Source organism: Artemia franciscana, chromosome 8 (genome assembly GCF_032884065.1).
Source record: "Artemia franciscana chromosome 8, ASM3288406v1, whole genome shotgun sequence".
In the NCBI taxonomy this organism is placed as follows: domain Eukaryota; kingdom Metazoa; phylum Arthropoda; class Branchiopoda; order Anostraca; family Artemiidae; genus Artemia; species Artemia franciscana.
In genome coordinates, this window is record NC_088870.1 from 52600257 (window position 1) to 52614793 (window position 14537).

The 14537-nt window shown below is 34.8% G+C and overlaps 1 protein-coding gene across 3 annotated transcripts in view; it reads right to left on the reverse strand.

Moving 5' to 3' along the window:
• LOC136030558 (fibrillin-1-like) overlaps nt 1-12836 on the reverse strand; it is a 134964-nt gene extending 122128 nt beyond the window's left edge. For all 3 annotated transcript variants that reach the window (XM_065709615.1, XM_065709616.1, XM_065709614.1), the window contains exon 1: nt 12580-12836. In XM_065709615.1, the coding sequence (XP_065565687.1) occupies nt 12580-12763 (184 nt within the window). In that variant the 5' untranslated portion in view covers nt 12764-12836. The remainder of the gene's footprint in view (nt 1-12579) is intronic.
• Nucleotides 12837-14537: the final 1701 nt, after the last annotated feature.

A 14537-nucleotide genomic window follows, 5' to 3' on the forward strand; every position in this document is an offset into this window, starting at 1 on the left:
GCCCGAAATATTCAAAGAACTGATTTCCACTGTCTTGAAAAGATTTTCCCTATTGTTTCTACTTTGTATTTGTTTGTTAAATAAAATGAGGTATTTTTAACTTACGAAGGAGTGATCAGATCTTAATGAAATTTGATGTTTAGAAGGATATCATGTCTCAGAGCTCTTATTTTAAATCCCGACCGGATCCGGTGAAGGGGAAGTTTTTGGGGCCGGAACCTAAAATCTTGGAAAACGCTTAGAATGGAGGGATCGGGATGAGACTTGGTGGGAAAAATAAGCACAAGTCCTAGATACGAGATTGACATAACCGGAACGGATCAACTCTCTTTGGGGGAGTAGGGGGGAGGGTTAATTCTAAAAAATTAGAAAAAATGAGGTATTTTTTACATACAAAAGAGTGATCGTATCTTAATGAAATTTCATATTTAGAAGGATCTCGAAAATCAGATCTCTTTTCTCGACCGGATCCAGTGTCATTAGGGGGGGGACCGGAAATCTTGGAAAAAGCTTAAAGCGGAGAGATCAGGATGAAACTTGGTGGAAAGAATAAGCACAAGTCCAAGATAGGTGACTGACATAACCAGACCGGATCCGCTCTCTTTGGTGGAGTTGGGGGGGGGCGTAATTCGGAAAAATTAAAAAAAATTAGGTATTTGTAACTTACAAATAGGTGAACAGATCTTAATGAAATTTTGATATCTAGAAGGAATTTGCGCTTTAGAACTCTCGTTTTAAATCTCGACCAGATCCGGTGACACTGAAGGAAGTTAGAGGGGGAAACCAGAATTCTTCGAAAATGTGAAAATCGAAGTATCTTACGAATGGGTAATCGGATCTTAATGAAACTTGATATATAGAAGAATCTTATGTCTCAGATGCCCCATTTTCAATTCGAATCAGATCCGGGGACATATAAGGCTGGAGGGGGGAAGCAGAAATCTTAGAAACTGGAAATCTTGAAAAACCCTTAAAGTGGAGAGATCGGGATGAAACTTGATGGGAAGAATAAGCACAAGTTATAGATACGAGATTGACATAATTGGTAGGAATCCATTCTCTTTGAGGGAGCTGGGGGTTGTTAATTTGGAAAAATCAGAAAAATTGAGGTATTTTTAGCTTAAGTACGGGTGACCGGATCTTAATGAAATTTGATATTTAGAAGGAACTCTTGTCTCAGAGCTCTTATTTCAAATCCCGACCAGATCTTTTGACATTGGGGGGAGTTGGAGGGGGAAACTGGAAATCTTGGAAAACGCTTATAAATGTCGTAGATACGTGATTGACGTAACCAGACTGGATCCGCTCTCTTTGATGGAGTTAGGTGGTGGGGTCCAGTGCTTTGGCGAGTTTGGTGCTTCTGGACATGTTAGGACGATGAAAATTGATAGGCGTGCCAGGGAGCTGCACAAATTGACTTGATCAATTCGTTTCCCCAATTCGACCATCTGGGGGGCTGAAGGGAGAGGAAAAATTAGAAAATTGAGGTATTTTTAACTTACGAGTGGGTGATCGGATCTTAATGAATTTTGATATTTAGATGGACTTGTGACTCAGAGCTCTTGTTGTAAATCCCAACCGGCATTAAGCCTCTGATTTTCCTTTTAAAGCAATCTATTGATTCTTAGAATTTTGCTAGAGCTCATACCATATGAACTCTTGGCTTTTCCAACCTCGTCACAAGTGCCATATGAGCTCTTAGCTCTTGTTTATATATACAACGTAATAAAAATTTAAGATAATATATTCATCACTGGTACATACACAGAATAGAGGGAGGAATTTCAGTTCGCAAGTAAGTTCTTGGCAAATGGGTTTGGAAATATTTCTAGTTGCTGACAGCACAAGGAAGGAAATCATGAGCAAGACATACAGTTTTTAAATTGTTTTAACATTCTGTTTTGTGTAATATAATAATTATATTATGTTAAATATTAAAATCTATTGACCTTCATCCCGTAGAGTTTACTGAAAGCATATTAGCAATTTAGAAAAATGAATAAATACCAAATTTACATTTATTTTGTCGAATTTGTGTTTATTCGTTTTATTTATGATGTAACGATACGAAGTTTTCGGTATAGGGGACGAAAAGAAAATTAACTGTTTTTATGGCACTTGGTATTTACCAAGTGACATATAGCGATCACAATTTCTGTCCGTCCGTCTGTTTGTCGGTCCCAGTATCGCTAGTTCGGGCACTTCCAGATAAGCTAGGACGATGAAAGTTGGCAGGCGTATCAGGGACCAGACCAAACTAAAGTCGAAATAGTCTCTTCCCCGATTCGACCATCTGGGGGGGGGGAGTGAGCAAACGAGATAGTTGAGAAGAATTTTATTTGCCGATAAAACAAATGATTGTTCTTCTTAAGTGTGGCTTGCTGGTCAAGAATCCAAAGTCACCCCAATTTTCCTAGAATTTTCCTAATGTTGCTTCCTACTTTCAGTTAAAACAAACTTTTTTATTTAATTTCTTATCGTTTTTCAAATAATGCCGGTAAATTTGGCTCCTCGTTCATGAAATACAGCCCCCCCTCAAGGGAAATTCCCTCGTGAAAGTTCCATCGCTGAAAATCCCCACACCCCCTATAATTTCTTGCTCAGAATTTAGCCTGAAAGATTCTCCTTGGCATACTTTCACTTTAATAATACTTTAAATCCTTATTATTTTCTCGATCACTCCGGAAATCTCCCCTTCCGTTGAAATTATTTCCCGGAAATTCAAACACGCTGGAAATTTTCCCCAGACAATTCACCCGGAACATCTCCACGTGCAAAATTGAGTTTGTAGAGAGAAATTAAGACAATTAAAAAGAATTTCGTATAGGAATTCTGTCAAATTCCCCTAGTATAAAATTTCCTTTCTGAAAATTCATCCCCCCCGGAAGTTTCCCTCCCCAAGGAGAATTCTCTCTATGGAGACCCAGTCTAAGCAGAACCAAATAAGCTATTTTCTACGTTTTTATTGATATCAAAATATCGTTTTTCGGAGTTTCTGTTACTATTTAGCCGAGTCGCTCCTTACTTATAGTTCGTTACTACGACCGGTTTAATCCATCTATTTCTCGGATTAAATGTTTTTAGACATCTATGTGCCTTCCCAAATAGCATCTACGCTTATCGCCTGATTTTTTCTTCATTAAAAAAAGTAAGAAAAAAACTAAGTTTAATTCATTTACAAAAGTTTCCAATGAATAGATCTGTTCATTTTCCAATTACTTATATTATTCTTATATAAAGTTGTTGAAGTTTTTGTGCATGAAAAAGCAAAGAAATAACTTGATATTATTGAAAATTCTGTTTGTAAATAAACGGTTTCTTTTATAAGGCGAGTATGAAAAATTTTTTAAGCCTCGTACCGGGCCACGCTCAAAAAAGTTTGATAAACACTAATGCAGGCAGTAATGAAAAATTAGTAATTAAAGAAAAGAAAAAGCTGCCTAAATTCTAATCTGGATTTTGGTACACAAAAAACCGCAACCAAAGAATTCGTATTGAATTAATGAAATTTAGGACTCGAGATACTGAGGTCTATAGTTGTATGTTTTGACTAATTATTTTTGAATGTTTTCAAATATTTGTCACATAATTTCAGGAAACGTTCATCTGAGCAGTAATAAAAAATTACATGTAACGATAGAAAAAAGCAGCCTAAATTCTAATCTAGATTTTGATACACAAGAAAGTGTACTTAATGAATCTGATATAATTAGGGAAACTTAGTTTTTATGATATTGAGTTTTTACATGTGTTTTTTAATTAATTATTTTTCATTATTCTCCAGTATTTGCGAAAACGACTTAAATTGAAGATTAATAACTTCAAAAACACTTCAGTATCAAATTTGGCCAGCCTCAAACATCATTAAAATTGTGACACTATTTAAATCGTTATAATTGTGTTAAAAACTGACCAAAGAGATACAAAAATTAGTATCTTTTAATGACTCAATGGGTAAATCATAATATATCTTCCTAATGGCTGAAAGCATGACGCAAGAAGCCACGAACAAAGCAAGATTTGAAGATGTAGAAAAAACAACGAAAAACAAGCTTAAATTACGATTGCACATCGACATAATGCAATCAATTTTTTGTACTTTCAAGAGGTTCTTAACAGCTTTTTACATGAGAACGTGCTAGTAACAGACGACAGGCTTATCCATCAATTTAATCCTAATGGTAGAAAAGTTGTACCATTAATGGTACAAAAATTACTCTCATAAATGCTGTAGTAGCAGTTTTTCTTTTATTTATAACTATTCTTATTTTGCTAGGCAATGATTTCTGATTATATATGCTATAAACGTTGATTTTTGGTTTGGAATTTGATGTGATAAATCAAGGGGTTGTATGCTTGCATTCACAGGTGTATTTCTCGGGTTTTCTAGCATTTCTCGGGTGTATTTCTGCATTTCTTGCGAATTTCTCTGTTTTAACAATAAACTTGTTCTAAAAAAATGAAAATTGAAATGGCGAGAATTGATTTGAAAACCGTTCCCACTGATCACCTATTAATGTTAAAAGAGATTTAATATAACTAACAAATCAAGGGATTACATGCAGACACCCATATATGAATATACTGATTGCCTATGGACCTTGGACTTCATTTGACTGAGTATAACTGCAGTAATTTCAAGCGTAAAACCACCCGTAGTCATCTCTATTATGACTGTTTAACGCCCGAACTCTTGTTGACTTTTGAAACCCCAATCACTGAGCAGTCAGTATGTTGTCACTTATGGAACTTTGGCATTTCATTCTGGACTTCAGAATTTTTTAGATTGAGGGTATTTAGAAGTAGTGACTGAGGTGGACTAAGGGTATTTAGAAAGCAGTCAGTTCCTCTCAGAATCTCGCCTGGCAATTTGACAATTCCCTTACTGACAAGGAAGTAATCTTTTAACGTCCAAACACTATAAGAACTATAGTACGTACTACGGTTGACATGATTATAGTCAAGTTAACATCAGTCAACTACCATAGTTCAGGGTCTATACGTACTCAGTATCATGCTTTAAACCATGGTCAGATTAGGATATCTGTCATGCTCGAGCCACATCACAGTTACACCCGTCGAAAAAAGAGTCAGGATTTAGGAAGGATTTGTATATTTCTTGGTTTTAATAACAAATTTGTTCTACAAAACGTAAACTGAAATGGCGATATTTCGTTTGAAAAACCGTTCCCATGGATGGTTTATTAACAGTATGTATTTTTATATTTTGTCCAATTCATCATATTTATAGGAAAACTAATTTTCAAGGCTTCCACATTTTCAAGTTAAAAAAAAAAAACAAAAAAAAAACAAACATAGTCGGATCTCACTCTGATTGGTCAATCATATACATCAGCATTAAAGTTTGAACATAACTCAACTCACAAGCTATACACGGATAGATTTGGCGGCGTAGGTGAGTGTGATTATGATTTGACCGCATGTGACTATAAACAAACTAATTGGTGACACTTTTACTGATTCCCAAATTCATAATTCTAGTTTAGTAAACTAATCAAATTGCTTCAAAATTACCAAATGACACTTTAGAAGTTTTATTTTGAATTGTTTTTGTAATCTTGTATTTTTACCGAATCAGAAGTTTCCCAAGCCATTCCAAATTATATTGCAGATGCGCTAGATAGGGGTTGCGGATAGGGGTTTATAACTCAAAAGCGTTTAGTTGAATCGAATACATGGCCAGTTCACCTCCCCCATACACAATATAAATTTTGAAGTCCCATTTCTCCTAATACATTACCTAAAAGTTTTAACTGCACCCCCCCCCCCAAGGAGTTCTCAAAATGCTGCAGAGATGTAAATAGGCTCTAAGACCACACTGGCGAAACATGATGCTTGTTACAAAACATACAAAATATATAGATATAACTAAGAAAATAAAAAAAACGACTCTGTTTCCGGCCAATTAAAAAACAATAATAATGAAAAGACAAAAATATATATTTCGGCAAGAACCTTCGTTAAAGGTTTACCAAACTTCCTAAATGGTTTATCACAATCTTTTAGGGAGGCACTTAGAATTAATAAACACATAAAAAAAAGACCTCACTTTAAATAGAGATGCTGGGGATATACCTATAAACCCAATTTAGGATAATTTAATAGAAAAAGAATCAGGTAACACTCTTCCTCGTTTTAAATTAAGATCCTTTGGTCGCATTAATAATTATCAGGCCAGTAGACAAGCTGCTTTAATCGATAAGAACGGAACTCTTGAATAGCTTTTTCAATCTTAATTTTGAGTAATCTTTCATTTCTTCTGGCTTGTTTTTTTCCTTGTTTCTGGCTTGGCATGTTTTTTTTGTATTTGTTGTGTTTGGCTTGGTTTTATTTTTTCTGCTTTCTTCAGCATTTACTTCAAAATTTCAGTTTTTGTGTGTGTTTTTTTCAGTGCCGAGGATAGTTTGGAGGAGGTGCAAAATATCCATTTTTGTCTTTTCCTTCCGTTTTTTTTTTCAGGTGCCCAAAAGTCTCCCTCATTGTCTTTGGTTTTCTTAATTTTTTTGTATTTTATCGTGCAAAAGAGCATACAGTGGAAAACATTTTGGGATCCGAGACTATTGACGGGAGTAAGTCGCCTCGCTCTTTACGCTAAAATTTGACTCTTTCTCTTAACTCTACTTTTTAAAACAGTAAGAAACTTTAGCGTAAAGAGCGGGGCGTTGAGGAGGTAAAGCCCCTTTCATATACGGAGTAATTTCTGTTCGTTTTAAGTTTTAATGTTGCTCCTTACTTTCATTTAAAAAAACTTGTTTTTTTATTTAATATCTGGACGTTTTTGAATTAATGCATCTTTTGATCTTGGCTCTCCGCCCATAAATAATTAAAACGAAATTTGCATATTAATTAATTGCAACTAATCGGAAGATTTTGAAAAAAAGCGGAGCGAGGGAGGAGGCCTAGTTGCCCTCCAATTTTTTAAGGCAACTAGAACTTTTAATTTCTTACAAACGTTTTCATTGGTAAAAAATATACGTAACTTACGAGTTAACTTACCTAGCGAACTTCTATATTCGTATGTTTTTACTGCGTATATGAGGGGGTTCACCCCTTCGTCGATACCTCGCTCTGTACACTAAAGCTTAAATTTTGTCCCAATTCCTTAAGAATAACCTCTGAATCACAAAGGCCGTAGAATAAATAATTGAAATTACTAAAAATACTTTAGCGTAAAGAGTGAGGTATTACGAGGAGATAAACCCCTCATATGCGTAATAATTTTTGTTCGTTTTAAGATTTAATGCTGCTCCTTACTTTCAGTAGAAAAAAACTTTGTATTTTTTTTCATTGTTTTTTCAAATAGTGCTAGAAAATCCTCCACCCCCTTCATTGAAATCCTCTTTCCCCATGAGAAGTTCCTCCATGGAAATCTCCTCCCACGTAACCCCCCTTAACTTTCCCCCCTAAACCAAAAAAATCCCCCTGATAACGTCTGCATACTTCCCAGTAACCATTACTACATGTAAACACAGGTCAAAGTTAGTAACTTGCAGCCCCTCCCATGGGGACTGTGGGGGAGTAAATCGTCCCCAAAGACATAGTTATTAGGTTTTTCGACTATGGTGTATAAAATGGCTATCTCAGAATTTTGATCTGGTGACTTTTGGGGAAAAATTAACGTGGGAGGGGGCCTAAGTGCCCTCCAATTTTTTGACTTAAAAAGGGCACTAGAACTTTTAATTTCCATTAGAATGAGCCCTCTGACGACATTCTAGAACCACTCAGTCGATACGATCACCCCTGGGAAAAAAAACAAACAAAAAAAAAACAAAAAAATAAATAAACACGTATCCGTGATTTGTCTTCTGGCAAAAAAATGCGAAATACCACATTTTTGTAGATAGGAGCTTGAAACTTCTACAATAAGGTTCTCTGATACACTGAATCTGATGGTGTGATTTTTGTTAAGATTGTATGGCTTTTGGGGGATGTTTCCCCCTATTCTCTTAAAATGAGGCAAATTTTCTCAGGCTCGTAACTTTTGATGAGTAAGACTAATCTTGATGAAACTTATATATTTAAAATACGATTCTTTTGGTGTAACTATTGGTATCAAAACTCCATTTTTTAGAGTTTATATTACTATTGAGCCGGGTCGCTCCTTTCTACAGTTCGTTACCACGAACTGTTTGAAACCTCAAATTGAAAAACAAAAGAGAAAAATATTGGACTAGGAACAGGCCCTTACACTATTTTCTTTCTTTTTTTGGGGAGGGAGGGGTAGATTAATAAAAATAATTAATAATCTGAATAAGAATAGACCAAAAATTTGGCAAAATTTAGGATTGGGGGGCTATTCTAGAGCCCCCCTCCGCACATCCGTAATAAAATAGCTGTAAATAAGTTTCAAGTAAATGGCAAATTAATATTCTATTATAATTAGTGAGGAACTAACAGGAAAGCTGCCCCCTCTACTGTTTGCGTGTCTTCGCTCGTTTTATTATTAAGTCACTCTTTGCTTGTAAGAAAAAAAAGTTTTCAATTTACCAACCTTCAAACTCAACAACTTCATCTGCCTATCTATTTGTCATGATGTGTCTATTGTCTGTCTATTGACGGGAGAATTTTTTTTTGATTACGTGCTGTTGAGGCTATTTTAGTTTTGAAACTGGAGCTCTTTTATTTGTACCAGAAATTCTTATATTGTTTGAATTTTTTACCCAAAGTCGCTGAACATTCACAATGAGCTTTGGTTGCACCACCAAGGGGCTACCAACTTTCAAAGATCGTGTATGTTAGATGGCGCGTGGCGTGAGTGGGGTCCACGCTAAGGATACCATGACTGGCAGAAAAATTGCCGCTTCGAGGTGTAAACCTGGTGTTGGAGTGGAGGCAACCCCTCGGGCGGCATTGGCAAAGAAATAAGACTCGAAACGATACTAAATACAATAAAACGCTAAATAGCACAGTATTGGGGGAATGGAAAGGCAATTATCACAGTAATGCTTCCTCATAAAAGATTTTTGACATTTGGTACTCTTGTATTATTCAGAACACACCCGAGAAGTTTGCTGATTGTACGATCTATGAAAACCGGTCTCATAGCGACAAAGACAAATAACGAGTGACAAAATGCATTAGACTTGTATAATTTGGATAATACATTTGCACATCTGGGGAAATGGAGACAAGGTTTGGTCAAGTTAGGTTACTTTACCCCCAAACCCCCCTAATGTGCAAATATATAGCCCACGTTATATTATTATTTAAACTAAAGCATTATATTTTCATCATATTTTGGTAAATTTCATTAGGATTAAACTAACATCAATTCTCGTGTGTGTTTTAGAAAATGCAAGAATACCTGATATTTTGTAGGAAAATATTTCACGGCCTAAGTAATAAACACTTGTAGGGGAGGGAAAGAGGAATCGAAAAGTATCCCTCTGAGAAACCGAATATTATGAAACAAAGTGCAAAATATTGTATTACCACTATTCTAAATAAACATAATTTTCCGGTAAAAAGACAATTTTCTTAAGACTTTCCCCATCAGATACAACTTCTGCGATTCATTTTTTTACCCTTATACCTCACAAAAGAGTAAACTTTGTAAAGATGATAAAGACGTAAAGTCGCTTCTGCATTAACAAATTTGCGATGAAATTCAAAATTGCAATTTTAACCAAAATATTTAAAAGAACGTAAGGTTTGAGGCACCTTTCCCCCCTACAGAAATGTCAAAACTAGATGAAAATACGGACTTCAGAGTGACCTGCATAAGCAGACCTGAAATTTACTTTTCTGGAAAATGACCCCCACGATATTTTGTGACAATATGAACTTGTGAAAATTGAACAACAAGGTTCTAGACCATGGAACATATCATATAATTTCATAGAATTACCTAGGAACATACTTTGCTTCCCATGACCCAAGCACTTTCCATGTGCTTACACCAAGCACCAAACACTTACAAAGCACCACGCAGTGTGTTCCAGTAAACCCTGTTCACCCTTAAATATGTTGTGGCTTTAATGTGCATCAAAACATGCTTAAATATTTTGCCTTTTAAGTCCAATTAAATGCAGGATTTCAAAAGGTGTTACATTGCAAAAAAAAAGTTTTACACCGGATACACATTTACCGAAAATGTGTTTCTATTTACCTTGTTCCAGTAAACCCTGTTCACTCCTAAATATGTTGTGGCTTTAATGTGCAGCAAAACATGCCTAAATATTTTGCCTTTTAAGTCCAATCAAATGCAGGATTTCAAAAGGTGTTACATTGCAAAAAAAAAAGTTTTACACCGGATATACATTTATCAAAAATGTGTTTCTATTTACCATGTTCCAGTAAACCGAGTTCACTCCCCAATAAGTTTTGGCTTTAATGTACAGAAAAAATGCTTAAATATTTTGCCTTTTAAGTCCAATCTAATGCAGCATTTCAAAATGTGTTACATTGCAGAGAACAAATATTACACCAGAAACACATTTACCGAAAATGTGTTTCTATTTACGTTGTTCCAGTAAACCCGGTTCACCCCTCAAGAAGTTATGGCTTCTTATTTTATTTATTTAAGAATTAACGACGCTTCTTGACTACTGAGATCCCTGCGTCGGCCCTGCAGTGCATTCCTGCAGCGTGATTCGATCTCTGGGTCCCGTATTACCAAGCTAAGGTCAAATCCACTGCGCCACCACAGGACGAAGATTTGGCTTTAATGTGCGGCAAAACATGCTTAAATATTTTGCCTTTTAAGTCCGATCGGATGCAGCATTGCAAAAGATGTTAAGTTACAAAACAAATTTTATACCAGAAACATATTCACCAAATGTGTTTCTGATTTTTCTTACCATTTAAAGACCAGTTGTTTGTCAAAGAAAAGTCACCTGGATATCCATTACAGTAATTTTAAATAATGCTTTCTGAATTTTTACATCGAATAGCCATTGGCAAGTTTTGACCTGTCTTAAAACAAATCATTTGCATGTGCTTGATAAGACATATGCCGTTGCATAAATCGTCAAAATTCTCATTCAAATTGTATTGTTTTACAGGAGGTTTTAGTCAATTCTTTGAAGCACGAGGAGGGCTATAGCCCCCTTGCCTGGCTAAATTCAACGACGTTTCTGCCAAGTAGCTTAGCTTCTTAAAAAAAAATTAAAGACCTTAATAGCATTCGATTATAACATAAGCAGAAGTATACCCAAGAACGTGGACAAAAGGTTTCAAGGAAAAGTTAAAAAAAAAAAAACAAAAGAACAGCCATATATATTCCTAATAAATGATTATGCAGTTTTATTCCTTGAAAATAAGAAACAATGAAACAAGAAAATGTGCTTTGCTTTAGACTTTTTACCATACTTCATTTCATGTTGTTGTGCTTCGAAAGCTGAATTTGTTTAATTGGTTAATGTTGATTTAAGTTTTTGTCATTTTCGACAAGCTCGCTATAAAAAAAAATTGCAGGCAAAATTTGCTCTGCCATGAAAAAACGGCAAACCATGTGGAATAAAATTGACGAGAAATTGTGGAAATTCTTCCACAATTGTGAAAACTTGAATAAATGATGTCTTTAAAGTAAAATCTGATTAAGGAATTTTTATTAGAAAGAAGGGATAACTATATGGTCTTATCACATTCTTTGCTAGAAACGGAGTGAAACCGTATGGCTACCCCTCCCCCTGATTGAACCCCAATGATACTTCTTTTTAGAAATCTAATGAGTATTGAAATACATGCAAGGTTCAAAGAGGGGACATGGAAAAAATTAATAAGGAAAAGTATCAGCCAGAGAAACTTAAATTATATAAGAAATAGAACAAATAAAGCGGAATAAAAAGACGGGCTTAAAAAATAAACGAGTCACCTATTCACACCAATAGCAAAAAGACAACTGAAAAATAAACCCCGATACTGCATGAATGGTTAAACATTCTTTTGATAATTTTTGTTTCCAAGTAACTTATGTTACAAGTAACTTATGTGTTACAAGGTTTAAAGTATCTGAATTTTCAAAAGGATGCTAAATAATTGATTTTTTATTAATAGGAAATAAAATGGTAAAAAGTTGCTTAATTTCAACCGCCTTCATGAAACATTCCATAGGACCTTTGAAGGAAGTGGTTATAATAGTGTCATCAAAACAAATTTTTTTTATTTTTAATTGCCTATTTTGTCTCATTTTATATTGTTTTTCTTTTTGCACTGAGGAGGGCTGAACAGAGCTCCCGTCCAAAATATTTACATTAATTTCTCGTTCTACCGGCTGCTATTTTTTCTCGTTTTTCTTTTTCTTGGTTATTTTTATTGTTGGCAACTTCAAGTAACGGTTTATTCTTTCCCTGTCTCCTTCACATGAAAATGGGATAGAAGGGCAATTGCCCTCTGTATATTTAAGTCCCAACGGGTTTTGAAAAATATATTTTTGAGGATTTTCATTGAGAAAATGCCATTTTTTTGGTATTCTTAAAAAATTGATATTACATCAAAAGTACCACCACCAGATTTTGGAAAATTTCTTTGCCCCTCCCCCCATTATGTACGTTTTTCGTGAATTGTCTTCTTTGCTCCTTTCGTGGGTGCCCATGTTAGTGAAAAAAGCCATGATACCTGAGCATGTTTTTCCATCATTATCAAGCTGAAATCCCTTATAACAAGAGCATACTGCTTGCCCTTCTACGACCTCACACTGTTGATCGCATCCAAAATCTTCACAGACATCACTCTGTTCATCAGCATAAGCAATCAAAAAACAATAAATTGCCCAAAACAAGACTGTTGACCGCTTATCCATCTTAATCAATCATAGAGTCACTTTCATGAACTGAATTGTTAGTTCTTAGGACGATCTCAACAACTACCTTATACCGTAGCTAGTTAAGGACTCAACCCGTATCTACCCGCGTTGGTGGCCAGTTAAAGGTAACAACTCGAAAGGCTGTAGGAAGCAGCAAAGAAGTTTAGTCTACCCCCTTCAAATTGGTTATCAGATACCAACTTCAAGAAAGATTTATCGGTAGATCATGGAATGCTGGTTCTAAAGTAATGAGTAGTCTCCCATTGGGATTTTGTTCATTTTGTAACCAAGTAATTGAGAGAAAAGGTTTACATACTTGAAACCATTTTAAAGGAAACCGACGGATCTAAATTAAGAAACAAGCAGGGAAGTACCTATGATTTATACCTTTATTTAAAAGGGAAAGCAAAAACAATTTTGCTTGACTAAACGAAACCGAGTAATTTATTTGCAATACTGAATGTAAATGCTAATTAAGGCAATTTTAAGCAGGGTTAGGGCTGAAACTGAATCCATTTAACTGAGTTCTCGTTCAAATGAACCCCCATTTAACTCAATCCTCTTACGTACATAATGGGTGGTAGTAAAGAAATTTTCCAAAATCTGGTTGTGGTAATTTTGGTGTAATATCAATTTTTCAGTGACAATACCAAAAATATGGCATTTTTTCAATGAAAATACCAAAAATTACATTTTTCAAAATCCAATGGGAGGCAAATATATATATGGGACTATTGGTCTTCTGCCCCATTTAAATGTAAAGAAGACAGGCAAGGAATATACCGTTACTTGTAGTTGCCAACAATAAAAATAACTGAGAAAAAAAATGGGTAAAAATAGCAGCCAATAAGAGCGAGAAATTAATGTAAATATTTTAGACGGGAACTCTGTTCAGCCGTCCTAGGTGCAAAAAGAAAAACAATATAAAATGAGATAAAATAGGTAAATCTAAATTTAAAAAAAAATATAAGATTGTGATTTGATGACACTATTATAACCACTTCCGCCAAAGGTCCTATGGAAGGTTTCGGAGAGGCTGTTGAAATTAAGAAACCTCTTACGATTTTGTTTCCTTTTAATAAGAACCCAGTTACATCAATTATACTTATTGAAAATTCAGATACTTTAAACCTTGTGACTTGGATACAATAAATTATCAAAGGAATGTTTAATTATTTATGCGGTATCCAGGTTTATTTTTCAGTTGTCTTTTTGCTGTTGGTGTGATTAGATGACTCGTTTATCTTTTAAGCCCGTCTTTTTTTTCTGCTTTATGTCTTCTATTTTTTATATAATTTAAATTTTTCTGGTTGATACTTTTCTTAATTTATTTTTTCCCCTCTTCAAACCTTGTATGTTTTTCGATACTCATTAGATTTCTAAACAGGAGCATCGTTGGGGTTCAGTCAATATTTTTCGGCTGAATCGCTTAGAATTTCCACATTTTCCCATGAGTTTTATTTCACATGGTCTGCCTTTTTTAATGACAGAGCAAATTTTCTGTGCGGATTTTTTTGAAAGCGAGCATGTCGAAAATGACAAAAGACTGAAATCAATATCAACCCATTAAACAAATTGAGCATTCAAAGCACTTTCACAACAGCATGAAATGAAGTAAGGTACAAATTTAAAGCAAAACACATTTTCCTGTTTCATAGATTTTTTAAGGAATAAAACTGTGTAATCATTTATTAGGAACATATATGACTGTTCTTTTAAACTTTCATTTAAACCTTTTATCCTCGTTCTTGATATATTTGGGCTTATATTA